The sequence below is a fragment of the Anticarsia gemmatalis genome, chromosome 15, assembly GCF_050436995.1.
Source record: "Anticarsia gemmatalis isolate Benzon Research Colony breed Stoneville strain chromosome 15, ilAntGemm2 primary, whole genome shotgun sequence".
Lineage (NCBI taxonomy): Eukaryota > Metazoa > Arthropoda > Insecta > Lepidoptera > Erebidae > Anticarsia > Anticarsia gemmatalis.
Genome location: NC_134759.1, coordinates 6,587,250 through 6,614,898, shown reverse-complemented (window position 1 = coordinate 6,614,898; position 27,649 = coordinate 6,587,250). Strand labels below are relative to the sequence as shown.

Genomic DNA, 27,649 nt, shown 5'->3' with positions numbered 1-27,649 from the left:
TGGTAAGTATCTTTAGGTTTCCTTTTCGTTTATTCCTTCGAAGTATGTTCACGTGAAGAGTTGAGAAGGAAAAGTGAAAAGCCATACTTACTACTAATTTTATATGCACTTTGTAGTTTTAGGTAAAACCACAGGGTTGGCGGTAACAATATATCATTCGCTAAATCAACTAAATAAGTGGATTTTACGTTTTTTCTTGTATTAATCTTGTTTCAATGTATTTATTTCGTTTTAATTCAACGCTTAATAAATTATCAGTTCTACCTTTAACTGTAAGTATTGATAGCAATCAAAATAAAATGTTATTTGTGTGTCATTTCTTCGTACCATTGCGCCGCGATAGCTTTATTTCTATACCGAGAAGAAGAGAAAATGCTATTTTACGAACATAAAATGTATGTATATTGCTTTAAATAAAACTTTTACAGCTACTCACGAAATAGCAGTCGTTTGACAGCCCTGAAAAGTGGACGAGGTGATACCAAATACAATATTCACTACATGGTTCTTTGATTTGACAGTTTAAACGTGGGAATAAATCAACACCTATTTTCAATAATATCTGCTGTCGAAAATTCTCTTTGAATTCAAATACTGCCTATTATATTCACATCAAATATGTCAGAATTCAACGTGGAACGGATTTAAATTAAAATATCATCAAAGGGAGAATATTTGGTAAAGATAAATATATTTGATTAATGCTTGATTGTTGTAATTATATACAAAATGTTTTGAATTTTTAAACGATTCAAACATAAAAACGCCTATGGAAAAGAGTAGCAATATAATTGTAAGAAGAAAGATAGGTAGTATGCAACACGTTTCAGTACTGCGATTATAAGTACTTAATAATCTAGTAGTGACGAATATCATTTAGGTGGAAAAAATAGTACGACGAACACTAAACTTCTCTTCTGGTAAATATTTTTATTAAACATAAATTTAAGTAAGCTTACATACATGTCTATTATTTTGAAATAGAACATGCCATAAAACTCCCTCTATATGCTTCAGTTATATTTGTTTTCCGCCTACATTACTACGATGGATACGGGTATTTGCCTCAAAGATACAATCAAAATCACAATATCATTATTTCAACCTCAAATCATAGTTCTTTGTTCAATTCAGTAGCGTGATTGTTGAGTATCGAGAGTGAGACATTTAAAATATACTGGAAAAATAGTCTCTTCGACGCCCGTTAGAGGCGCTGAGTAGACTTTCGTACATAATTTTCTCGACAGCTAGCCGGTTGTCCACAGAAAGAGACAGAAAAGGAAGTAAAAGAGAAATAAAATTCCGCTTCTAGCCGTGGTTTAGATTGGAATTATTGCATGCAATTTCAAGTGAAGTGACAAACAGGGTAGTTTTATAGTTTCCAACAGTCATTTCCTGTAGATGACTGTTGTTACGCTTCGTGCAAAGGCTGAGGCTAACTTTTAACTCGTGGTAAACTGGATACAATAGAATTTTCTATTGTTATTGGTGCAAGGATTCTACGGCGCAATTTTCTTCTACTGTCGACTATCGACAATTGTGTAGTTATCGAATTTTTTTCAAAACACATCTAGCGGGTGCCGTAGGAACTAACTTTGAAGTAAAGTACAAATTTTAATGTCAACTCTGTACAATACTGTACATATACTCGATAGTACCGACTGTAAAAAAACGCGGTACTGAATTAGCTTCCACTCGCATTTTTGCGTATTGCACGTATAATACTAAAAAGAAAAATATAATTCGTATATACATATTATTATATAAACGCTACTATTCTTATTTGTTGGAAAAATAATACTCATGATATTTTCATACATTTGTTGAAGCAACTCTCATATAGCTCATTGTGAAAATGGCAGGCCAATCAGTTTTTCTTTCACGCTGACAAGCGCAAATTACCTTATATTACGCGTTCTACCCCAAATATATATTTTCTAAGAATAATTTCTGATTTGCTTTCCTTTGCCTCGGTATAATAACTAGGCTATTTCTAACGGCTACTAATCGCTTTTCTTAAATTAATCAGTTCTCTCATACCAAATTAAAAACTTGCAAAACTCGTAGCACGGCACTTTTTTTCACGTGTAATTGTAGTTTTGAGGTCGTTTTTTTATTGCATAATATTAATTTAGTGTTTGTTATAAAGATAAAGCTCAAATAATTATGATTTCTTAGAATTATTTTTTTTTATTATATTATCAAACTCAATTATCAAGAGTGAAATGTTCTTTTTACATTCATACATAAAATCAAGGCTATTACCAATAGAGTCAGGGGGAGGAGACCAAATAATGTGTTTTTTAGTCGTTTACGGAAAATAAACCTGTGACGTGCAATGCGTAGGCCAGATTATCTGTTTTCGACTACGTCCGTGAGTCAGCAATAAATTATACCCTTTCTAAAATTACCCATTGTATTTAAATGTCACGCAATTTCCCCAAAAACAATCAGTTCGAGATTTGTATTTGACTTTGTCCAATTATTACGCAAGACGAAAAATTAAGTTGTACTCACAGGCAGTCAAGAATCAAATGGAATTTAACAAAGTTAGAAATGGAATGGTTTTGACATTTCATTTGAATTTAAACTAACTGTCAAACAAATAGAAATCATACAAACTTGGTAAATAGTTACTTATTGTGATTTAGTTATTTTACGCCGTGTATATTGTTCATAACAATTGGATAATATTTGGTTGTTTTACATCTACGTAGCATAAAATTCAATCTACTAAGTTCACAATTTTTTTTTATTGTAATCCATTACTGGCCCACTGCTGGACAGGGGCTCCCAAACGAGGAGCAAAAATGTACAAATGTAATACTATAATTTATTCACGAGCAAAACGAATGAGTCGTCGAGAGAAGATCCTTAAATGTTTCAACGGTACCTACACCTTAACATTATTATGTAAGTTTGTAACGTATGAAAAAGACTGCATTGCAGGAAAGATTGCTAGAGCTGGCTCAGGTGGCAAAACCTCCAAGCCTGAGTAATGACACCCATAAAGAAAGCAGTCTGGTCCGACCTATTGGATTCTCATTGGCCTTTTTATGTTGGATCCTCCGTTTTGTATGTAGATTGAAAATTAGATGCTGGCTATGAAAATACATTCTGATTTTTAAATAAAATTATTCTTACTTTTCATCTGCAAGCGATAATCCATTTCAATAAAAGAAAGTGTTATTAATTTGCAATAATAATTTTAATTTTTCGAAACTTACAAATATTTAAATACAAAATTACAGCCACATAAATAGATTAAATTACATGTATCACGTTAACTATTGGTTTTTGAAAACAAATTTAGTTTGATTAAATTACTTAAACGATTTTGTTGCCACAATTGACGTTTTGTGGGAAGTCACAGTAGTCCTTCTTCGGATTGAACAAAGTGTTTGGTGGGCACGCAAATGCAACTGGGTGGCCTGCCCAACACTTGTAGAAGTTACTGCAGATTTCGTGAGCAATGTATGTGTTATCAGACCCCTCAGCGGCGCAAATAGCGGCGGCCTGGCTGGGGTCATTGTTGTTAGCGCCATTACCGTTCCACTGACTTCCTCCGTTGTCGTTATCGTTAGGTCCAGGGACTACTCTGTCTCCACAGGTGACTGTGTTACTCCATTCGCACCTGTCCTTAGTAGGGTCGAACAAAAGACCACTTGGGCATATTTGAGGAACTGGGCGTCCGAAATTACACGAATAGAACTGGTTGCAGTTTTCGTGGGCAATCAAAACACCTTCAGAGCCTGCAGTTCCACAGATTGCGGCAGCTTGGCTAGGATCATTATGATTGTTGCCTTCGGGTACTACGTCAGTCCAATCATTGTTATTGTTATTGTTGTTGCCAGAGTTATCGAAACTGTCCCTAATTGGTCTATTGCCACAGTCTACTAGGCTAGGCCAGTCGCAGAAGTCTTTCATTGGGTTGAACAACAAGCCAACAGGGCAATCCAAAGCTACTGGAAGTCCAGCCCAACATTTGTAGTATTGGTCACAGTTTTCATGGGCGATATAAACGTGGTCTGAACCATCAGCGGCGCAGATTTCGGGAGCCTTGCTGGGGTCGTAATTGTTAGCACCATCGCCTTTCCAATCACTTCCTTCATTCTCGTTAAGAGGAGGGATGACTCTGTTTCCGCACTCTACCGTTTCTCTATATTCGCACCTGTCAATAGCAGGGTCGAACAATAGATTACCGGGACAAATCAGAGCGACTGGATGTCCAAAGGTGCACTTGTAAAACTGATTGCAATTTTCGTGGGCTACCAAGACACCGTCGGATCCTGATGTTGCGCAAATTTCTATAGCTTTGCTAGGATCAGAGTTATTGCCGCCGGGAGGTATTTCTTCCTCGGATTCTTGCTTATTATCGTCACTGTCATCAACATCGGGGGCATTGACGCAATTGACTACAGCTGGGAAGTCACACACGTTGCTTTCAGGGCTAAACTGTAGTCCAGGAGCACAGCGCATTTCCACTGGTAGTCCATTTACGCACTGGTAAAAGCGATTACAATTTGGATGTGGCAGAAGCATATGAATGCCACCGTCTACGGGGCATCCATTTTGGTTGATTACCACTGCTGCACGAGTGAGTGCAACAGCACAGAGCACAGTGATCACTGCGCCTGAAAAGAAAAAAAAAGCAGTTATTATGCCATCGTGAAAAGGATTTTTGGATTTACCTATATGTAAAGAGGAGTTGTGGAATTGATAAATAGTCAGTAATTCATATCCACTGGCAAAGTAAGTGGCGAAATATATATATGGCAATTATATATCATATTAAAGACAATGGAAAGAACTATTAATCTTAAATTTTTGACTCAGGAATATAGTCAAACTGTGTGTAAGAAGCAAATTTCTTTTGTTTTACGTATTATTTTTAACTAGTATTATTGTTACAATACACAAAATACAATAAGTATTTGTAGTTTTTGGTGTCGCGCTAAACGATAAGCACTTATAGAATAAAACTGATCACTTTCATTACCTTTCATATTTCAGTAGTTTTTGTCCTGTGCTGTGTTAAGGTATCCAATATTTTTCGTTGAAAGTTGCACTAACACTGATTGAGTATCGCCAATTGCACACAATTTATACAAAGTTATTATTTTGAATTCACACGCAGATAATCTGTGTGATTTATTGATAATATTGATACACTGATTTGGTATTGATTATTTGGAAATCCTACTGGCGAAGTATGAAATGATAATTATCAAATCAACAAAAAAATAATACCGCTCGTAACTTAGTGTTAGTATCAAAGGTGTGTTTGTAAATTATTTGCGAAGAAACGAAATCCCAAAAAAACTGCATACTTGTGTTTCCATCAAGAAATAGCCGGACAGTATGCAGTTTGCGCTTGCGAGTTTAACGGAGAGGGAACCGGGCTTAAGAAATAATAGGACGGTAAGGTAATAGACCTCAGTATCATATCCCATAAGTCAATATCACTTGCAATCTTTCTTACCATTCCAGGAAGTCTCGTATCTATATTAAATATAGATACTCTTTATCTAATCATTGCTTTAATGCAGATTATAGGATCTTAATTACGCAATTTCTTCCTATTTGGCCGCGTAATATGATAGCGGCTGTAAAACACTGACAAGTTTTAATTGCTGTTTAGCTTGATATTTTAATTGCATGTTACCGCTTTGTCAAAGTTGCTTAATAGCTTGTTACTGTAGCACGATTATATACAATTGGAACCGTCGAGAGTACTCCAAAAATATTTTCTTCGTCAACCGGCTGGCTATCGAGTAATTTTACAGAAAAATGGGGCGTCGTATGAACTATTTTAGCAGTACATTTTAAATGTCAAACTTTCGATACTCGACAGTACCGACTGTAGAGAATTGCGCTACCGATCTTGTTATTGCTACGGATCATACTAAGCAAAGGTGACGTGCATCAGTGGCTAGCAATTACCCGTGTTAGGTATGACATCGTTACTGTAGACTCCAATACATTAACGTGTTGTACTGCTCCCAATAGCGTCAATCAACGCTGTATTGGTTCTCTTGTCCCGTCTCCAAGGAAATAGAGTTGACTGTCTTGTAACTGAGTAATACGACTAGCATTCGAGTAATGAACGTAAGAGGTATGTTCTGCAATATCTAAACAACAAACAGTGGCGGTACTAATTGTGTTTTTGACAGAAAGAGAATAGATTTTTGGGTCATAAAAATCAACAAAATTAAGTTGTGCTATTTTTTTACTTTGGAAAGATTGCTTATAGAATTGAGTTCTTGTTATTGCGTAAGGAGCGGCACAAAATTTAATCTATGATGTAATAATTGTAAATTGAGAGATAATGTGCAAGGAATGTCATAGGTAAATAAGTCATCATCATTGTTAAAAACTTAGATCAAAGCAAAGAAAATATTTTAAGATTGCTAATAAAAAGGACAAATTAAGATGGTATCGGTGCATACACATGGCAGCAAATCAAAACTTTTGATTATCTTTCTGTTGGGCGGCAGTACAAAAAGATATTAAAGATTTCTACAAACTGCAGTCAGATAAAGATCAGATTAAAATCTTTTTTATTATCAGCTGGTAAAAGCAATAAACGATAATAATAACTTTTTGCTTTTGTGTCTTGAAAAAATGTTATGGATTTATTGGAATTAATCATTTTATGACCATCTACTGAGCGATATTGTTGTATTTTTTTATTTATATCAAATGGACATAGCCACCACGGCTTTGCTGATGTGAAAATATATATATATTTTCTTTGTTTTCTATATTGAATATTACTTCTCTTTCTAATACTTTTTTATACTATTCATAACACTATATATTTAAAACTAGCTGACACGCGCAACTTCGCTTGCGTCAGATACGAGAGAATGGGTCAAAATTCTCCCCGTTTTTGTAACATTTTTCACTGGTACTGCTCCTATTGGTCTTAGCATGATGATATATAGCCTATAACCTTCGTCGATAAATGGACTATCTAACCCTGAAAGAATTTTTCAAATCGGACTAATACTTTCTGAGATTAGCGCGTTCAAACAAACAAACAAACCAACAACAAAACAAACAAACTCTTCAGCTTTATAATATTAAGTATAGATAGAATATATTTTAGCAATAATTCGACGTTTCTCATTTCCATTAGAATTAGGATATATTGTTATATTTTTTTTCTAAGTTTTATAGAAAAGCATATAACTTCACAGAAGTAAAACGCTATCACTTCTTTAAACAAGTTGTTGACTTATAAATACTTATAATTGTGTGATGTTACGGATCTGTCATATTAACTCTTAAGTACACAAACAAAGTTGACAAATGGCACACCGCCTATTTCACTACAAAGTTAAAATTGCAATGTCGAAATAATAATTTACTAAACGCAAACTTGAGTAATAAGAAAACTGACGTGACGTATTTACGCCCCACAGTTTTGTGTGTGTGTTAAAGCAACGAGTGTATAAAGAAACTTTTCAAATTTCCACTCGACGTAGCTTCAGCGTCCCTGCAAAGCTGTTGAAGAATTACGTCTCATATATCGTAACAAAAGGCGAGGATCCGCATTCATATGTTTGTTCAGTCGATTAAATTCGTACCATTATTCTGTTTTAAGTTTGCATTTCCTGAATTTTATTAGAATAGCTCACCCCGTATGTTATTGTATTTGTCATACGTTTATTCGGTTTTGTTATTCACAGATTGCAAATACATGTGACCAGTAGCGCGATTCTCTACCGTCGGTATTATGGAGTATCGAAAGTTTGACATTTAAAATGTACAACCAAAATAGTTCCTACGGCGTCCGTTAGAGGCGATCATCAGAATGTCAAACTAAATTTGGCGATAGCTAGTGGGTTACCGATATTTGACAGTTGTAGAGAACTGCGCTACTGTGCCAAATATTTGATTTTAAATAGTGATAACGAAACTGAATGCATCCTTATGTAAACCAAATATGTCCACTTTACTGCTAGTTTTTCCAATAAGTCTTTACAATACATTGATTTAACTGTTAAAATAGCTCGAGAACTTAAGATCAGCAGCCACAATAGCAGTAATTAAAGGTCGCGAAAATACCTATCAGAGATATGTAAGTGCTAGTGATAATTTGTTTTAATCTAGATTATATTCAAGATAACGATTACTAGTAAATGTTATAGCATTGCAGAGAATCCGTTTTGATTGATCATTTAATACTTTATAACGTATTTTTGGGTGCATTACTTCCTCGCTTCTCCAAAAAGCACGATTTTATAAAATTTTAGTGAAGATAACATATCTCATAATTACTACTAATGAGAAATACATTAAAAATAAATAAGCATAATTAGAGAACTCACACACGGTCATTTTATTCCAAGCTAAGAAGAGCGTATACTATGGTAAGCAAGTAACTGATAAATATATCATTCATATTATTATATACTTCTAAATACATACTTAAAGAGATATACATATTACCAACCAGGTTCAGAACGGTTATTGCGGCGAGGTGACCACGTTAACGACGATAAGACACTAGATTATGAAAAACTTTATCACATTTTTAGAGTTCCGTACCCAAAGCGTAAAAACGGAACCCGTCGTACGCGAGACCGACTCGCACTTGACCTTGGTTTTTTAAATAAAATTATTCTTTATCGGTAAAACATGTGACTGAGAATGTGTACTCGGCAGTAAGCACATGTGGAAAAGAGAGAGAATGCAGGTAATAAGTGAAACATCAGTGACATCTTGCAAAAAGGTCACGGTGTGTAGTACTCGTAACATGCAGTTCTATATCTGGGGGCACGGCAGTGCCCCCGCAAGTGGAGCAAAAAAAAGCGGCACGGCCGTACCATCTTTTCTCGTACATTCTGTTTCTCAATCCAGGCCATTTTCGACCCCCCTGTAATTTCGTAGTGGATAAAACAAGAAGCCTGCATTTTCAGCAACTAATCAGGCATTGTATAAACACGGTATATTTGGACGTTAAATATTTTTAATATTGGTATGATAATAACTTATGTAATAACTTAAGACATAAGGTCCTTTAAGTAGAGACTAAATAGATTAATCGACTCGGTAATAAATAGATCTCACAACTTTTTACGGCAGAGAAACTGAGCTGCGAGACTTGGGGTTTTTACAGAATATTTTTGATGGCATAAGAAGTTGTATGGATGTGAATGATGCAAGAGCTGTTTGATGGAATCGTAGTAAGTTTCATTCTTTGACTTCCTGCCTTCCAATATGCGAAAAAGAGGTGATGCTTTATATGTATTGTTGGTTTTTTTTTTGGTCCACTCAATAAAAAAAAGGTGTTAATTTGCAATAATGAATTTAATGTCTCAAAAGTAGCAGGTATTTAATCACAATAATTCTGCAATAAATATGTGTTTCATTGTGTGTGGTATCGAATTAAGTTAACAATATCGATTTTAGAAAACAATTTTTATCTGAGTCAATAGCTTAAACAACTCTGTTGCCACAGTCGACGTTTTGCGCGAAGTCGCAAGCCGCCTTTGTCGGATTGAACAAAGTGTTTGGTGCGCATGTGAAGACCATTGGATGGCCTGACATACAAATGTAGAAGTTACTGCAGATTTCGTGAGCAATAAAAGTGCCATCAGATCCTTCAGCGGCGCAAATAGCAGCGGCCTGGCTGTCGTAATCGTTGTTAGCTCCAGGGATCACTCTGTCTCCACAGGTTACTGTATCACTAAATCCGCACGTGCTCGTAGTAGGATCGAACAAGAGACCAGCAGGGCACGTATATGCAATTGGACGACCAGATGAGCATAAATAGAACTGGTTGCAGTTTTCGTGCGCCACCATTTCACCATCAGAGCCAGCAGTTGCACAAATTTGCTTCGGGGCGTTGTGGCAATTGGCTGCAGACGGGAAGTCACACACGCTGTTTTCAGCGCTAAAGTGAAGTCCAGGAGGACAGCTCATTTCCAGGGGTATTCCATTTATGCACTTGTAAAAACGAGCACAATTCTCATGTGGCAGGAGCATATTAATACCGGTGTCTGCGGGGCATCCATGTTGATTGAGTACCACTGATGCACGAGTGAGTGCAACAGCACAGAGCATAGTAATCACTGAGCCTGAAATGAAAAGTTACGGTTTTTATCATAATGGTCATAGTCAACAGGATATTTAGTGTTCCGATCTGTAGCTCGACTCTCTGCTACTAACGACTACCGATAACAACATTTTGTATGAAAATATGATTAGCGCCTCTAACGGGCGTGGTGGAAAGTATTTTATCTTTTTATTCTAAATGTCAAACATTCGATACTCGACAGTACCGACTGTACAGAATCGCGCTACAGGAAAATGGTTATTTGAAATTAGAATTTTTAATGAGAGCCCGCAGAATTTATAAATAGTCCGTAGTTCACATTCACTGCCAAAATAAGTACGGTTGAATAAAATGTGTCTAATGAGTACAAGAGATCGAGCCATCAAGAAAGTATAATAAATATGGGAGAAGAGGCCAATGATTAAACACTGTCAGACCCAGAAATATTTTAAAAAAGTCAAAATTGAAGCTGGAATAAAAACCAGCTCATTTAGCGCAGTGGTTTAGGTCACCACGCCAACACTACTGCGTCGGGAGGTCGTGGGTTCGATTCCCACACGGAGCAATTATTTGTGCGATTCACAAATAATTGTTTCGGGTCTGGTTATGCTTTGTGTCTGTTGTTTGTATGTTTGTAAAAGTCCCCGCGACACAAGAGCAATTCTTAGTGCGGGAGTTGTCTTTTTAAAAAAAAAAAAAAAGAAAAAAAAAAATCTATTTTTGCAGCACATTTTGAATGTCAATTTGTCGATACTACGATGGTCTCGATGGTAGAGAAACGCGCCACTGATTTTCCTTGGTACAAGATTTGTCAGTCAAGCAGCCAATTGTCGATAGTCGATATACATATTTATGTATACAATTTCCCCACAGATAACTATTCTTACCTTTCATATTTCAGTAGTATTTTTCCTGTTCTGTGTTTAGGTATCCAATACTTTCCGTTGAAAGTTGCACTAACAATGATTGAGTACGGTCAATTGGACAGAATTTATACTAAGCTACTGTTGTGAATTCACACAGAGATTGATCCGTGTTATTTATTGATAATATTGATACTCGGGCTTAGTATCGATTATTTAGAAATTATACAGGAAAGCTATGAAATGATAAGTATCAAATCAACAAATAAATTTGATAATAACTATTTATGATACTTTATTTCACAGCTTACAACGGAAGTATTAGTTTTCCTTATTTATAGATCTGATGTTTATCGTTTCATAGTTGAACCGTGAAATTACCAAATAATCAATCAATATTATCAATGAATAATGCGAAATAATCACCGTGTGAATTCGAAACAAAAGCTTAGTATAAATTCGGTTCAATTGACTGTACCCAATCAGTGTTAGTGTAACTTCCAACGAAAAGTATCGGATATCTTAACACGGTCCAGAAAAAATACTACCTAAATATGAAAGGTAAGGATAGTAATCTGTGGAGTAATTCTATACATAATATACATATATCGACTATCGACAACTAGCTAGCAACGACAAATCTCGCATTAAATTTTGAGCACCGCCTCTAGCACCGTAGAAATGTTCGTTGTTCGATGCTACTGACCGTAGAAAATCGCGGCTCTATTTTATTATACGTAGGTTTTTATTGTATAGTGCGACATTAGCAGTCATACTTTAGCTACATTAATTTATTGTTCCTCGTAATAATATTACAAAAAGTGGTATTTTCTTTTATTCAAGCTTATAAAGTTTTTTTTTTGACATTTCTAAGTTTAACAATCTCTTCTTGCGTTTCTATTATACTCTCTTAATGACTCGATCTCTTGTACTCATTTAGCATATTTTATGTAACGGTACTTATTTTGCCAGTGAATGTGAATTACGGACTATTCAATGATTCTCCGTTATCAATAAAAAATCTAATTACAAATAACACTTTTGCCAGTCGGACCACCAGATATCCTGTTGACTATGACCATTATGATAACAGCCGTAACTTTTCATTTCAGGCTCAGTGATTACTATGCTCTGTGCTGTTGCACTCACTCGTGCAGCAGTGGTACTCAACCAACATGGATGCCCCGTAGACACCGGTATTAATATGCTCCTGCCACATGAGAATTGTGCTCGTTTTTACAAGTGCATAAATGGAATACCCCTGGAAATGAGCTGTCCTCCTGGACTTCACTTTAGCGCTGAAAACAGCGTGTGTGACTTCCCGTCTGCAGCCAATTGCCACAACGCCCCGAAGCAAATTTGTGCAACTGCTGGCTCTGATGGTGAAATGGTGGCGCACGAAAACTGCAACCAGTTCTATTTATGCTCATCTGGTCGTCCAATTGCATATACGTGCCCTGCTGGTCTCTTGTTCGATCCTACTACGAGCACGTGCGGATTTAGTGATACAGTAACCTGTGGAGACAGAGTGATCCCTGGAGCTAACAACGATTACGACAGCCAGGCCGCTGCTATTTGCGCCGCTGAAGGATCTGATGCCACTTTTATTGCTCACGAAATCTGCAGTAACTTCTACATTTGTATGTCAGGCCATCCAATGGTCTTCACGTGCGCACCAAACACTTTGTTCAATCCGACAAAGGCGGCTTGCGACTTCGCGCAAAACGTCGACTGTGGCAACAGAGTTGTTTAAGCTACTGACTCAGATAAAATTTGTTTTCTAAAATCGATATTGTTAACGTGTTACAATACTACACACAATGAAACACATATTTATTGCAGAATTATTGTGATTAAATACCTGTAACCTTCGAAGAATTAAACTGATTGTTGCAAAGTTACACCTTTCTTTTATTGAGTGGAACCAATTGTACGCAGCTAAGAAGTAACAGTACATACTTACTTTATATCTCGCCTTTTTCTATATTCGAAGACAGGGGCCAAAGAACGCGTCATGCAGACATTCTTCTTCTCTAAGAGAACCGCCGGTTACGAGTATGCACCTGACAGTTATGCAAGACATCACCGATATTTACCTTATTATCAGCATTTACTTTCCTTTCTACGACTGCATCTATCTCAACATCTCCCGTGGGCATACTGCTTGAAGACGTATAAAAACCGATGCACTTGTTCTCCTAGCAAAAAATAAAATAAAACGCAATACGTTGTCATATAATCTTGTGTGTTTTTAAAGAAAGCCCCTCCAATTCATATATTGATTTGTATCTTACTATATCTCGTGAATATACTGCCCGAGTAAGCACGCATCCTCATTCACTTGATTTTCTAATAAAAAAAATTTTATTTAAAAGGAGGTACACAGTCGCGCGATTCTCTAGTCAGTTCTATCGAGTATCGAAAGTTTGACAGTTACAATGTATTGCTAAAATAGTTTCAACGACGCTCGTAAGAGGCGCTGATCAAGTTTGTTTACAAAATTTCTCGATGACAAGCCGGTTGTCGGTAGTCGATAGGTACCAGTCTACATCGAATCGAGCTACAGTTGCACTTAATCTATGTTTTAATCAAAGAAAGCTTCTCCATTTCATTTAAAACGTATATTTAGGAATCTTACTGCTAAAATAGTTTCAACGACGCTCGTAAGAGGCGCTGATCAAATTATTTTACAAAACTTCTCGATGACAAGCCGGTGACACAACCTGGCAGCAAGACACTAGATCAGGAGGTCTCAGGTTCGATACCCTGGTCGCGCAAAGTGCTACTGGTCGTCATTAATATAATACACAATGGAGAGAGAAGGAGAGAGCTAATGACATAGTTTAAAACAAAACCAATGTATTGTTTATGTTTTAATAACTTAAAATGTACTGCTTTGTTTTGTATATATTATTTCATAAATAAAAAGAACAAATCCAAGACCACACGATAAGTTGCCAGATTCACTACCGACCGCGCCAAGGTGGTAGTAATTATTTTAATGATATTTGAGTGTTATTGATCATTTTCTTATGTTACAGATTATATTCGAGATATTTTATTTATACCTATTTATCAACAAAAAAAAACATACCTGATAATAACCACAATGAAGAAATAAAAAAAATTGAACGGAGTAGGGAGTCCCTCTCATGTAAGATTTTCCATCAACACTTTATTATGATTATGAGAAACTTTTGCTCGATTCTCTACTACTATCGACTACCGACAACCGACCTACAATAGCTACAGTAGATCGATTCTTTACTACTATCTACTACCGACAACCGACCTACAATAGCTACAGTAGCTCGATTCTCTACTACTATCTACTACCGATATACGACCTGTCACCGAGTGAAAATCTGATCGGCGCCTCTGACGGGCGTCGTAGAAACTGTTTGGACAATTCGTCGTAGAAACATTTGAAATGTCGATAGCTAGTCTTTGTCGGTAGTCGATAGTGGTAGAGAATCGAGGTACTGTGCACCTCTTTTTAAATAGAATAATTTATGCGTGCTTAGTCGGGCAGTATATTCTCAAGATATGGTAAGATACAGATATGTTACTGTATAAATTGGAAGGGCTTTCTTTAATTAAAACACTAGATTAAGTGAAAATGAATTGCTTTGAAAAAAAAAAAACAATGAGTCCATTCTGATTTTTTAGCTGCGTACGATTGGGTCCACTCAATAAAAGAAAGTTATTAATTTGCAATACTAAATTTAATATCTCGAAGTTTACGGGTATTTAATGACAATAATTCAGTCATAAATATGTGTTACATTGTGTGTAGTATTGAATTAAGTTAACAATATCGATTTTAGAAAACAATTTTTATCTGAGTCAATAGCTTAAACAACTCTGTTGCCACAGTCGACGTTTTGCGCGAAGTCGCAAGCCGCCTTTGTCGGATTGAACAAAGTGTTTGGTGCGCACGTGAAGACCATTGGATGGCCTGACATACAAATGTAGAAGTTACTGCAGATTTCGTGAGCAATAAAAGTGGCATCAGATCCTTCAGCGGCGCAAATAGCAGCGGCCTGGCTGTCGTAATCGTTGTTAGCTCCAGGGATCACTCTGTCTCCACAGGTTACTGTATCACTAAATCCGCACGTGCTCGTAGTAGGGTCGAACAAGAGACCAGCAGGGCACATATATGCAATTGGACGACCAGATGAGCATAAATAGAACTGGTTGCAGTTTTCGTGCGCCACCAATTCACCATCAGAGCCAGCAGTTGCACAAATTTGCTTCGGGGAGTTGTGGCAATTGGCTGCAGACGGGAAGTCACACACGCTGTTTTCAGCGCTAAAGTGAAGTCCAGGAGGACAGCTCATTTCCAGGGGTATTCCATTTATGCACTTGTAAAAACGAGCACAATTCTCATGTGGCAGGAGCATATTAATACCGGTGTCTGCGGGGCATCCATGTTGGTTGAGTACCACTGATGCACGAGTGAGTGCAATAGCACAGAGCATAGTAATCACTGAGCCTGAAAGGAAAAGTTACGACTGTTATCATAATGGTCATAGTCAACAGGATACCTGGTGGTCCGACTGGGAAAGGTGTTATTTGAAATTAGAATTTGTATTGAGAACGGAGAATTAATGAACAGTCCGTAATTCACATTCACTTGCGAAATAAGTACCGTTACATAAAACATGTTAAATAAGTACAAGAGATCGAGTCATCATGAGAGTATAATAAAAACGGAAGAAGAGATTGTTAAACTTAGAAATAAAAAAAAAATATAAGTTTGAATAGAAGAAAATACCACATTTTGTAATATAATTACAATAAACAACAAATTAATGTAGCAAAATTATGACTGCTAGTGTCGCACTATACAATAAAAACGGTCAGTAGCATCGAACAACGAACATTTCCACGGCGCTAGAGGCGGTGCTCAAAATTTCATGCGAGATTTGTCGTTGCTAGCTAGTTATCGATAGTCGATATATGTATAGAATTACTCCACAGATAACTATCCTTACCTTTCATATTTCAGTAGTATTTTTTTCTGGACTGTGTTAAGATATCCGATACTTTTCGTTGGAAGTTACACTAACACTGATTGGGTACAGTCAATTGAACCGAATTTATACTAAGCTTTTGTCTTGAATTCACACGGTGATTATTACGTATTATTTACTGATAATATTGATTGATTATTTGGTAATTTCACGGTTCAGCTATGAAACGATAAACATCAGATCTATAAATAAGGAAAACTAATACTTCCGTTGTAAGCTGTGAAATATAGTATCATAAATAGTTATTATCAAATTTATTTGTTGATTTGATACTTATCATTTCATAGCTTTCCTGTATAATTTCTAAATAATCGATACTAAGCCTGAGTATCAATATTATCAATAAATAACACGGATCAATCTCTGTGTGAATTCGAAACAGTAGCTTAGTATAAATTCTGTCCAATTGACCGTAGTCAATCATTGTTAGTGCAACTTTCAGCGGAAAGTATTGGATACCTAAACACAGCACAGAAAAAATACTACTGAAATATGAAAGGTAAGAATAGTTATCTGTTGGGAAATTGTATCCATAAATATATCGACTTTCGACAACTGGCTGCTCCACTGACAAATCTTGTACCAAGGAAAAACAGTGGCGCTATTCTCTACCATCGGGACCATCGAGTATCGACAAATTGACATACAAAACGTGTTGCAAATATGGTTTCTACGAAGTCTACTAGAGACGCAGATTTATTAATTTACTGTTTATTGTAATAATATTACACAATGAGGTGGTTTTTATTCTACTTCACTTACTTATTTATTATACTTTCTTGATGGCTCGATCTCTTGTACTCATTTGACACATTTTATTCAACGGTACTTATTTTGCCAGTGAATGTGAACTACGGACTATTTATAAATACTGCGGGCTCTCATTAAAAATTCTAATTTCAAATTACCCTTTTCCCGTAGCGCGATTCTGCACAGTCGGTACTGTCGAGCTACACTACTTTCTACGACGCCTGTTAGAGGCGCTAATCATATTTTCATACAAAATGTTGTTATCGGTAGTCGTTAGTAGCAGAGAATCGAGCTACAGATCGGAATTAAATATCCTGTTGACTATGACCATTATGATAACAGCCGTAACTTTTCCTTTCAGGCTCAGTGATTACTATGCTCTGTGCTGTTGCACTCACTCGTGCATCAGTGGTACTCAACCAACATGGATGCCCCGCAGACACCGGTATTAATATGCTCCTGCCACATGAGAATTGTGCTCGTTTTTACAAGTGTATAAATGGAACACCCCTGGAAATGAGCTGTCCTCCTGGACTTCACTTTAGCACTGAAAACAGCGTGTGTGACTTCCCGTCTGCAGCCAATTGCCACAATGCCCCGAAGCAAATTTGTGCAACTGCTGGCTCTGATGGTGAAATGGTGGCGCACGAAAACTGCAACCAGTTCTTTTTATGCTCATCTGGTCGTCCAATTGCATATACGTGCCCTGCTGGTCTCTTGTTCGATCCTACTACGAGCACGTGCGGATTTAGTGATACAGTAACCTGTGGAGACAGAGTGATCCCTGGAGCTAACAACGATTACGACAGCCAGGCCGCTGCTATTTGCGCCGCTGAAGGATCTGATGCCACTTTTATTGCTCACGAAATCTGCAGTAACTTCTACATTTGTATGTCAGGCCATCCAATGGTCTTCACGTGCGCACCAAACACTTTGTTCAATCCGACAAAGGCGGCTTGCGACTTCGCACAAAACGTCGACTGTGGCAACAGAGTTGTTTAAGCTATTGACTCAGACAAAAATTGTTTTCTAAAATCGATATTGTTAACGGCATTTATGGCAGAATTATTGTGATTAAATATCTGTAATCTTCGAAGAATTAAACTGATTGTTGCAAAGTGACACCTTTCATTTATTGAGTGGAACCAATTGTACGCAGTTATGAAATAACAGTACATACTTACTTCAAATCTCGCCTTTTTTCTTTATTGGAAGGCAGGGGCTAAAGAACGCGTCATGCAGAGATTCTTCTTCCCTAAGAGGACCGCCGGTTACGAGTACGCACCCGACTGTTATGCAAGAAATCACCGATATTTACCTTATTACCAGCATTTACTCTCCTTTCTACGACTGCATCTATCTAAACATCTCTCATGGGCATACTGCTTGAAGAAGTAGGTATACAAACCGATGCACTTGTTCTCCTAGCAAAAAAATATTAAAAAAGCAATACACTTTCACATAATCTTGTGTGTTTTTAAAGAATGCACTCCACTCTATTGATTTGTATCTTACTATATCTCGTGAATATACTGCCCGAGTAAGCATTCTCATTCACTTGTTTTGCTAATAAACAATAATTTTATTTAAAAGGAGGTACACAGTCGCGCGATTCCTTACAGTCAGTTCTATCGAGTATCGAAAGTTTGGCAGTTATAATGTATTGCTAAAATAGTTTCAACGACGCTCGTAAGAGGCGCTGATCAAGTTTGTTTACAAAATTTCTCGATGACAAGCCGGTTGTCTGTAGTCGATAGGTACCAGTCTACATCAAATCGAGCTACAGTTGCACTTAATCTATGTTTTAATCAAAGAAAGCTTCTCCATTTCATTTAAAACGTATATTTAGGAATCTTACTGCTAAAATAGTTTCAACGACGCTCGTAAGAGGCGCTGATCAAATTATTTTACAAAACTTCTCGATGACAAGCCGGTGACACAACCTGGCAGCAAGACACTAGATCAGGAGGTCTCAGGTTCGATACCCTGGTCGCGCAAAGTGCTACTGGTCGTCATTAATATAATACACAATGGAGAGAGAAGGAGAGAGCTAATGACATAGTTTAAAACAAAACCAATGTATTGTTTATGTTTTAACAACTTAAAATGTACTGCTTTGTTTTGTATATATTATTTCATAAATAAAAAGAACGAATCCAAGACCACACGATAAGTTGCCAGATTCACTACCGACCGCGCCAAGGTGGTAGTAATTATTTTAATGATATTTGAGTGTTATTGATCATTTTCTTATGTTACAGATTATATTCGAGACATTTTATTTATACCTATTTATCAACAAAAAAAAACATGCCTGATAATAACCACAATGAAGAAATAAATAAAATTGAACGGAGTAGGGAGTCCCTCTCATGTAAGATTTTCCATCAACACTAGATTATGAGAAACTTTTGCTCGATTCTCTACTACTATCGACTACCGACAACCGACCTACACAATAGCTACAGTAGCTCGATTCTCTACTACTACCTACTACCGACATACGACCTGTCACCGAGTGAAAATCTGATCGGCGCCTCTGACGGGCGTCGTAGAAACTGTTTGGCAGTACATTTGAAATGTCGATAGCTAGTCTTTGTCGGTAGTCGATAGTGGTAGAGAATCGAGGTACTGTGCACCTCTTTTTAAATAGAATAATTTATGCGTGCTTAGTCGGGCAGTATATTCTCAAGATATGGTAAGATACAGATATGTTACTGTATAAATTGGAAGGGCTTTCTTTAATTAAAACACAAGATTAAGTGAAAATGAATTGCTTTGAAAAAAAAAAACAATGAGTCCAGTCTGATTTTTTAGCTGCGTACGATTGGGTCCACTCAATAAAAGAAAGTTATTAATTTGCAATACTGAATTTAATATCTCGAAGTTAACGGGTATTTAATGACAATAATTCAGTCATAAATATGTGTTACATTGTGTGTAGTATTGAATTAAGTTAACAATATCGATTTTAGAAAACAATTTTTATCTGAGTCAATAGCTTAAACAACTCTGTTGCCACAGTCGACGTTTTGTGCGAAGTCGCAAGCCGCCTTTGTCGGATTGAACAAAGTGTTTGGTGCGCACGTGAAGACCATTGGATGGCCTGACATACAAATGTAGAAGTTACTGCAGATTTCGTGAGCAATAAAAGTGGCATCAGATCCTTCAGCGGCGCAAATAGCAGCGGCCTGGCTGTCGTAATCGTTGTTAGCTCCAGGGATCACTCTGTCTCCACAGGTTACTGTATCACTAAATCCGCACGTGCTCGTAGTAGGATCGAACAAGAGACCAGCAGGGCACGTATATGCAATTGGACGACCAGATGAGCATAAATAGAACTGGTTGCAGTTTTCGTGCGCCACCAATTCACCATCAGAGCCAGCAGTTGCACAAATTTGCTTAGGGGCGCTGTGGCAATTGGCTGCAGACGGGAAGTCACACACGTTGTTTTCAGCGCTAAAGTGAAGTCCAGGAGGACAGCTCATTTCCAGGGGTGTTCCATTTATGCACTTGTAAAAACGAGCACAATTCTCATGTGGCAGGAGCATATTAATACCGGTGTCTGCGGGGCATCCATGTTGATTGAGTACCACTGCTGCACGAGTGAGTGCAACAGCACAGAGCATAGTAATCACTGAGCCTGAAAGGAAAAGTTACGACTGTTATTATAATGGTCATAGTCAACAGGATACCTGGTGGTCCGACTGGGAAAGGTGTTATTTGAAATTAGAATTTGTATTGAGAACGGAGAATTAATGAACAGTCCGTAATTCACATTCACTGGCGAAATAAGTACCGTTACATAAAATATGTTACATGAGTACAAGAGATCGAGTCATCATGAGAGTATAATAAAAACGGAAGAAGAGATTGTTGAACTTCGAAATAAAAAAAAAATTATAAGTTTGAATAGAAGAAAATACCACATTTTGTAATATAATTACAATAAACAATAAATTAATGTAGCAAAATTATGACTGCTAGTGTCGCACTATACAATAAAAACGGTCAGTAGCATTGAACAACGAACATTTCTACGGCGCTAGAGGCGGTGCTCAAAATTTCATGCGAGATTTGTCGTTGCTAGCTAGTTGTCGATAGTCGATATATGTATAGAATTACTCCACAGATTACTATCCTTACCTTTCATATTTCAGTAGTATTTTTTTCTGGACTGTGTTATGATATCCGGTACTTTTCGTTGGAAGTTACACTAACACTGATTGGGTACAGTCAATTGGACCGAATTTATACTAAGCTTTTGTCTCGAATTCACACGGTGATTATTACGCATTATGTATTGATAATATTGATTGATTATTTGGTAATTTCACGGTTCAGCTATGAAACGATAAACATCAGATCTATAAATAAGGAAAACTAATACTTCCGTTGTAAGCTGTGAAATATCCATACTAATATTATAAATGCGAAAGTAACTCTGTCTGTCTGTCTGTCTGTCTGTCTGTCTGTCTGCTACTCAATCACGTCTAAACTACTGAACCAATTTGCATGAAATTTGGTATGGAGATATTTTGATACCCGAGAAAGGACATAGGCTACTTTTTACCCCGGGGAAATGACGCATTTCCCGGGAAAATTCAGAAAATTCAACGAAGTCGCGAAATATCAATATTATAATGACATTGAATTAACAAAATTACGTTGCCATGGCAACTGTTTTAATGGCGGATATGTCTTAGCGCGAATTCGTTATATAAGAGATATAAATAATTTTGAGAATATTTTTCGTGAAAAAAAAGGATATTTTATATCATCACGCTTCGACCAATAGGAGCAGAGTAGGTAACAGTAAAAAGTGTTACAAAAATATGGCGTAATATGTGACGCAAGCGAAGTTGCGCGGGTCAGCTAGTAGTATCATAAATAGTTATTATCAAATTTATTTGTTGATTTGATACTTATCATTTCATAGCTTTCCTGTATAATTTCTATGCCACCAAAAACATTCTGTAAAAAACCTCAAGTCTCGCCGTAAAAAGTTGTGAGATCTATATAATACCAAGTCGATTAATCTATTTAGTCTCTACTTAAAGGACCTTCTGTCTTAAGTTATTACGTATGTTATTATCATGCCAATTTTTAAAAAAATACCTCTAAAACAAATAGACCGACCTGGCCATCGCATGATTTGATTATTAGTATGTATCACACTACACAGCACGACGAGAAGTTAATGCTCCTGAAATGTTAATAGCGAATTTGTGTTTTCTTGCGATGACCAAGTCGATCTATTTGTTTTAAAGGTATTTTTTTTTAAATTGGCATGATATTAACATACGTAATAACTTAAGACAGAAGGTCCTTTAAGTAGAGACTAAATAGATTAATCGACTTGGTATTATATAGATCTCACAACTTTTTACGGCGAGACTTGAGGTTTTTTACAGAATGTTTTTGGTGGCATCACACTTCTTTTTGTAGAGCGAACATAAGTCCAATTTGTATGGAAAGACGTTTTTTTTTTTCATAATTCAACATATTTTCCTATGGGAATGTTGTTCAGTTTCATGGGCTAAACACCCTTACCCACCCTATACCCCCTCCCGTTATGCCTCATATAGTAGGTACCTATTTACACCTATTTATTTTTATTTTATTTTCTACAGTAATAATAATTCATTAACTGCAAATGTAACCTTGTAATCTTATACATTTATATAGGATTACAAAGTTATTGCTGCAGTTGGTGTATTTAGAAAACTGGACCGAAATTAGAAAATATTGAATTTTTCCCATGATTAAGACACTAAACCCTATTTGTATTCTAAATTTTAAGCTTCTAAGTTTGCTAGAAGTACCTTAGACTTTTGATGATCGGTGAGTCAGTGAGTCAGTGAATCAGTGAGTGACAAAATTCAAAATTTTAACAAGTTGTCATTCTTAAACTACTGGTTCGAATTGACTGAAATTTTAAATATACCGTGTTTAGACAATGACTGATTAGTTGCTGAAAATCCAGGCTTCTTGTTTTATCCACAAAGAAATTATGGGGGGGTCAAAAATAGCCCGAATTGCTTCGAGAAAAGGATGTTATGTTACGGCCGTGCCGCTTTTTTTTTTGCTCGACTTGCGGGGGCACTTCCGTGCCCCCAGAAATAATTGATACTAAGCCTGAGTATTAATATTATCAATAAATAACACGGATCAATCTCTGTGTGAATTCGAAACAGTAGCTTAGTATAAATTCTGTCCAATTGACCATACTCAATCATTGTTAGTGCAACTTTCAACAGAAAGTATTGGATACCTAAACACAGCACAGAAAAAATACTGCTGAAATATGAAAGGTAAGAATAGTTATCTGTGGGGAAATTGTATACATAAATATATATATCGACTATCGACAACTGGCTGCTCCAATGACAAATCTTGTACCAAGGAAAACCAGTGGCGCTATTCTCTACCATCGGGACCATCGAGTATCGACAAATTGACATTCAAAATGTGCTGCAAAAATGGTTTCTACGAAGTCTACTAGAGACGCTGATTAATTAATTTACTGTTTATTGTAATAATATTACACAATGAGGTGGTTTTTATTCTACTTTACTTACTTATTTATTATACTTTCTTGATGGCTCGATCTCTTGTACTCATTTGACACATTTTATTCAACCGTACTTATTTTGCCAGTGAATGTGAACTACGGACTATTTATAAATACTGCGGGCTCTCATTAAAAATTCTAATTTCAAATTACCCTTTTCCCGTAGCGCGATTCTGATTATGATAAAAACCGTAACTTTTCCTTTCAGGCTCAGTGATTACTATGCTCTGTGCTGTTGCACTCACTCGTGCAGCTGTGGTACTCAACCAACATGGATGCCCCGCAGACACCGGTATTAATATGCTCCTGCCACATGAGAATTGTGCTCGTTTTTACAAGTGCATAAATGGAATACCCCTGGAAATGAGCTGTCCTCCTGGACTTCACTTTAGCGCTCAAAACAGCGTGTGTGACTTCCCGTCTGCAGCCAATTGCCACAACTCCCCGAAGCAAATTTGTGCAACTGCTGGCTCTGATGGTGAAATGGTGGCGCACGAAAACTGCAACCAGTTCTATGTATGCTCATCCGGTGTTCCAATTGCACGAATGTGCCCTGCTGAACTCTTGTTCGATCCTACTACGAGCACGTGCGGATTTAGTGATACAGTAACCTGTGGAGACAGAGTGATCCCTGGAGCTAACAACGATTACGACAGCCAGGCCGCTGCTATTTGCGCCGCTGAAGGATCTGATGCCACTTTTATTGCTCACGAAATCTGCAGTAACTTCTACATTTGTATGTCAGGCCATCCAATGGTCTTCACGTGCGCACCAAACACTTTGTTCAATCCGACAAAGGCGGCTTGCGACTTCGCACAAAACGTCGACTGTGGCAACAGAGTTGTTTAAGCTATTGACTCAGATAAAAATTGTTTTCGAAAATCAATTGTTAACGTTATACAATACTACACACAATGTAACACATATTTAGGACTAAATTATTTTCATTAAATACCCGTAACCTTCGAAAAATTAAATGATTATTGCAAATTAATACCTTTCTTTTATTGAGGGAAACCAATTGTGCGCAGCTAAGAAATAACTGTAGATACATGCAGACATAAACACTTACAAACTGTTTGTTTCATACACATCCAAACATATTTTCTTAGAGGACCGCCGGTTGCGTGTGCTTTACATCTGACTGTTTTGCAAAATATGACTAATATTCTCATTATTACCCGTTTTTTTCATCTGCATCTTAGCATATCTCGTTAAAAAACACTACGATAAAAAAACAAATGGGAATATTTACGTGCTCGGTAAGTAAATATTCTCATTCGTTCTTTAAAAAAAAGAAATTAAACATCAATTATTTTTCTCATAATCAAGTATTGTAGCCCAATCATATTACTATCAAAGAATGTCCGACCATTTCATTGATAACCAATTTTCAGGAAACCAGAATTTGAAGCAAATACTAAACAATACCGATCATATTAAACGCATTTACTATTTATTTATCACAAATCTTATGCGAAATGACAAGTTCTGTAACCATAAAACTGAAATACTAACTAAATTTGAATAAATGATTTAAAAAAAGGCAAAATATAAATAGTGAGAAAGATACAGTAGCTCAATTCTCAACCACTATCGAACATCGGCAACCGGCTATCGAAAAATGTTGTATGAATGATAGATTAGTGCCTTTAGCGGGCGTCGTAGTAACAAATTTTGCCGTACATTTTTAATAGCAAACCCTCGATACCCTATGATAGCGACTGTAGAGAATCGCGCTGATGTTACACTTAGCTAGTGAGTTCAGACTGAGCTCGCAAGTCTTTTTTTACAGGCGATAGATCCCCTCCACCGTCATCACATACGTAACATTTCTTTTTCATAGTATAACAGTATTTTAAATTAGTCCCGACGGCAGCAAGTCACCAGCTCAAGAGGTTTCGGGTAGGTACGATACCAAGATCGCGCATAGTGCTACTTGCATGTAATACCTGCGAGTCTATTGCCATTTACCGAGCACTTTACCAAACTTCGAGCTACTATTAAGAATTATTTAGAACTTTACCCGATCGTCATCCGACACAAAAGAGAGAGAGAGAGAGATATCAGTATTTTCACAGTATTCTCACAAGAAATGTATATGGTGTGTGGAAAGGAGAAGGAATGCAGTTAATAAGTTGAATATCGGTGAAGCCTTGCAAAAAGGTGGGGGTCTAGTTAGTACCTGTAGTCTGTAGTACAATTCTGTCCCATTATCAAGTTTTGTCATCCGGCTAAGCTTTAGCTATCGATAAATCTTGTACAAAAATGTGTATAGCGCCTCTAATGGGCGCCATTGAAACTATTTTTGCAGAACATTTTAAATATCAAGCTTTTAATACTCGATTGTACCCACTGTAGAAAATCGTGCAACGGCAGTCCTTTACGTGAAGATGTATGTATGTGAATGAGGTAGAGGCAGTTTTTAAGAATCACTGTACGTCGCGTTCTTTGGCTCTTGCCTTACAATATGGGGAATATATGGGATTATAATTATGTATGTATTCTTATTTCTTAGCTGCGTGCAATGGAATCCACTCAATAAAAGAGAGCTTTTAATTTGCAATAATCAGTTTAATTTTTCGAATGTTACAGGTATTAAATTACAACAATTAAGTCATAAATATATGTTACACTGTATTTAGTACCGCGTTAACAATTGATTTTTTGAAACAAAATATATTCTGAGTCAATCACTTAAACAACTCTGTTGCCACAGTCGACGTGTTGCGGGAAGTCGCAAATCGCTTTTGTCGGATTGAACAAAGTGTTTGGTGCGCACGTGAAGACCATTGGATGGCCTGACATACAAATGTAGAAGTTACTGCAGATTTCGTGAGCAATAAAAGTGGCATCAGATCCTTCAGCGGCGCAAATAGCAGCGGCCTGGCTGTCGTAATCGTTGTTAGCTCCAGGGATCACTCTGTCTCCACAGGTTACTGTATCACTAAATCCGCACGTGCTCGTAGTAGGATCGAACAAGAGACCAGCAGGGCACATATTATGTGCAACTGGACGACCAGATGAGCATACATAGAACTGGTTGCAGTTTTCGTGCGCCACCAATGCACCATCAGAGCCAGCAGATGAACAAATTTCGGGAGCTTGTTGCTTCGGGGTGTTTTGGCAATTGGCTGCAGACGGGAAGGCACACACGTTGTATTCTGCGCTAAAGTGAAGTCCAGGAGGACAGCTCATTTCCAGCGGTATTCCATTTACGCACTGGTAAAAACGAGCACAATTCTCATGTGGCAGGAGCATATGAATGCCGCCGTCTACGGGGCATCCATGTTGGTTGAGTACCACTGATGCACGAGTGAGTGCAAAAGCACAGAGCATAACGATCATTGAGCCTGAAATAAAAAGAAATGGCTGTTACCATAATACAAAAGGATTTGTAGTTTTCCGATCGGGAAAGGGTTATTCGAAATGAGAATTTGTAATGAGAACCCGGAGCATTATTAAAAAGTCCGCAATTCACATTCACTGGCCAAATAAGTACCGTTGAATAAAATGTGTCAAAAGAGTCCAAGAGATCGAGTCATCAACAGAATAGGTGCCTTTACACACAGGCTCGCGTGTGTGTAAAGGCACCTCATATAATAAACATGGGAGAACAGACAATTGATCATCACTGTCAGACTCAGGAATATTAAAAAAAGAACTTTATAAGCCTGAATACAAAAAAATAACAAATGTTCCTATAAACTAACTAATAATACAAATTAATGTAGCAAAATTATAACTGCTAGTGTTGCACTATACAATAAGTAGCTGCGTATAGAATAAAATGGTAGCGCGATTTTCTACAGAACATATTGCCGAGTACAGTAAAATGAACTTCAAAATAAGTTTCTACGGCGCTAAAGGTTGAGATGAGATTTTATATAAGTTTTGTCGATATCTAAATAAATAGTAAATAATTATTTTTTATTTTTTTATTTATCCAGCTGGTTCTCGATGGTCAATATAATAATATGTATGAATACAATTACTCCAAAAGTAATTATCCTTACCTTTCATTTTTACCACGGTGCGTTTAGGTATGCAATACTTTTCGTTGAAAGTTGCACTAACAATGATTGATTATGGTCAATTGGACAGAATTTATACAAAGCTATTGTCTCGAATTCACACGGTGATTATTCCGCATGATTGATTGATGATATTGATTGGTTATTGGCTTAGTTTTGATTATTTAGATATTTCACCGGTCAATTATGAAATGATAAGCATCAGATCAACAAATAAGGTAGGCTAATACTTCCGTTATAAACTGTCTACTTTATTTGCTGACCTATAGATATCTTGTCATAGTTTACCAGTGAATATTATTTCGTGTGAATTCTGAACAATAATT

The 27,649-nt window shown here is 36.8% G+C and overlaps 5 protein-coding genes across 5 annotated transcripts; 3 read left to right on the top strand and 2 right to left on the bottom strand.

The window, feature by feature from the left end:
• Nucleotides 1–3,186: 3,186 nt before the first annotated feature.
• LOC142978699 (chondroitin proteoglycan 2-like) lies at nucleotides 3,187–5,098 on the bottom strand. Its single transcript, XM_076123229.1, has 2 exons — nucleotides 5,000–5,098; nucleotides 3,187–4,634 (listed from the first exon to the last, which is right to left on the bottom strand). The coding sequence occupies exons 1-2, from the start codon at nucleotides 5,004–5,006 to the stop codon at nucleotides 3,328–3,330; spliced, it is 1,314 nt and encodes a 437-aa protein (XP_075979344.1). The 5' UTR covers nucleotides 5,007–5,098; the 3' UTR covers nucleotides 3,187–3,327.
• Nucleotides 5,099–9,371: 4,273 nt separating this feature from the next.
• LOC142979058 (uncharacterized) lies at nucleotides 9,372–27,350 on the bottom strand. The gene is made up of 8 exons (XM_076123818.1): nucleotides 27,306–27,350; nucleotides 26,004–26,642; nucleotides 19,727–20,358; nucleotides 18,052–18,139; nucleotides 14,790–15,424; nucleotides 13,026–13,127; nucleotides 12,079–12,139; nucleotides 9,372–10,088 (listed from the first exon to the last, which is right to left on the bottom strand). The coding sequence occupies exons 1-8, from the start codon at nucleotides 27,310–27,312 to the stop codon at nucleotides 9,448–9,450; spliced, it is 2,805 nt and encodes a 934-aa protein (XP_075979933.1). The 5' UTR covers nucleotides 27,313–27,350; the 3' UTR covers nucleotides 9,372–9,447.
• Nucleotides 11,416–12,710, top strand: LOC142978701 (peritrophin-1-like). Its single transcript, XM_076123231.1, has 2 exons — nucleotides 11,416–11,490; nucleotides 12,042–12,710. The coding sequence occupies exons 1-2, from the start codon at nucleotides 11,484–11,486 to the stop codon at nucleotides 12,680–12,682; spliced, it is 648 nt and encodes a 215-aa protein (XP_075979346.1). The 5' UTR covers nucleotides 11,416–11,483; the 3' UTR covers nucleotides 12,683–12,710.
• Nucleotides 16,350–17,749, top strand: LOC142978700 (peritrophin-1-like). Its single transcript, XM_076123230.1, has 2 exons — nucleotides 16,350–16,464; nucleotides 17,077–17,749. The coding sequence occupies exons 1-2, from the start codon at nucleotides 16,458–16,460 to the stop codon at nucleotides 17,715–17,717; spliced, it is 648 nt and encodes a 215-aa protein (XP_075979345.1). The 5' UTR covers nucleotides 16,350–16,457; the 3' UTR covers nucleotides 17,718–17,749.
• LOC142978702 (peritrophin-1-like) lies at nucleotides 22,974–24,251 on the top strand. Its single transcript, XM_076123233.1, has 2 exons — nucleotides 22,974–23,029; nucleotides 23,498–24,251. The coding sequence occupies exons 1-2, from the start codon at nucleotides 23,023–23,025 to the stop codon at nucleotides 24,136–24,138; spliced, it is 648 nt and encodes a 215-aa protein (XP_075979348.1). The 5' UTR covers nucleotides 22,974–23,022; the 3' UTR covers nucleotides 24,139–24,251.
• Nucleotides 27,351–27,649: the final 299 nt, after the last annotated feature.

Coding starts and splice junctions, on each gene's coding strand:
- LOC142979058 (XM_076123818.1), bottom strand. Junction 20,359..26,003: donor CCCGCAACACGTCGACTGTG/GCAACAGAGTTG, acceptor TTTTCCTTTCAG/GCTCAGTGATTACTATGCTC. Junction 18,140..19,726: donor ACGTCGACTGTGGCAACAGA/GTTGTTTAAGCT, acceptor TTTTTTTGCTAG/GAGAACAAGTGCATCGGTTT.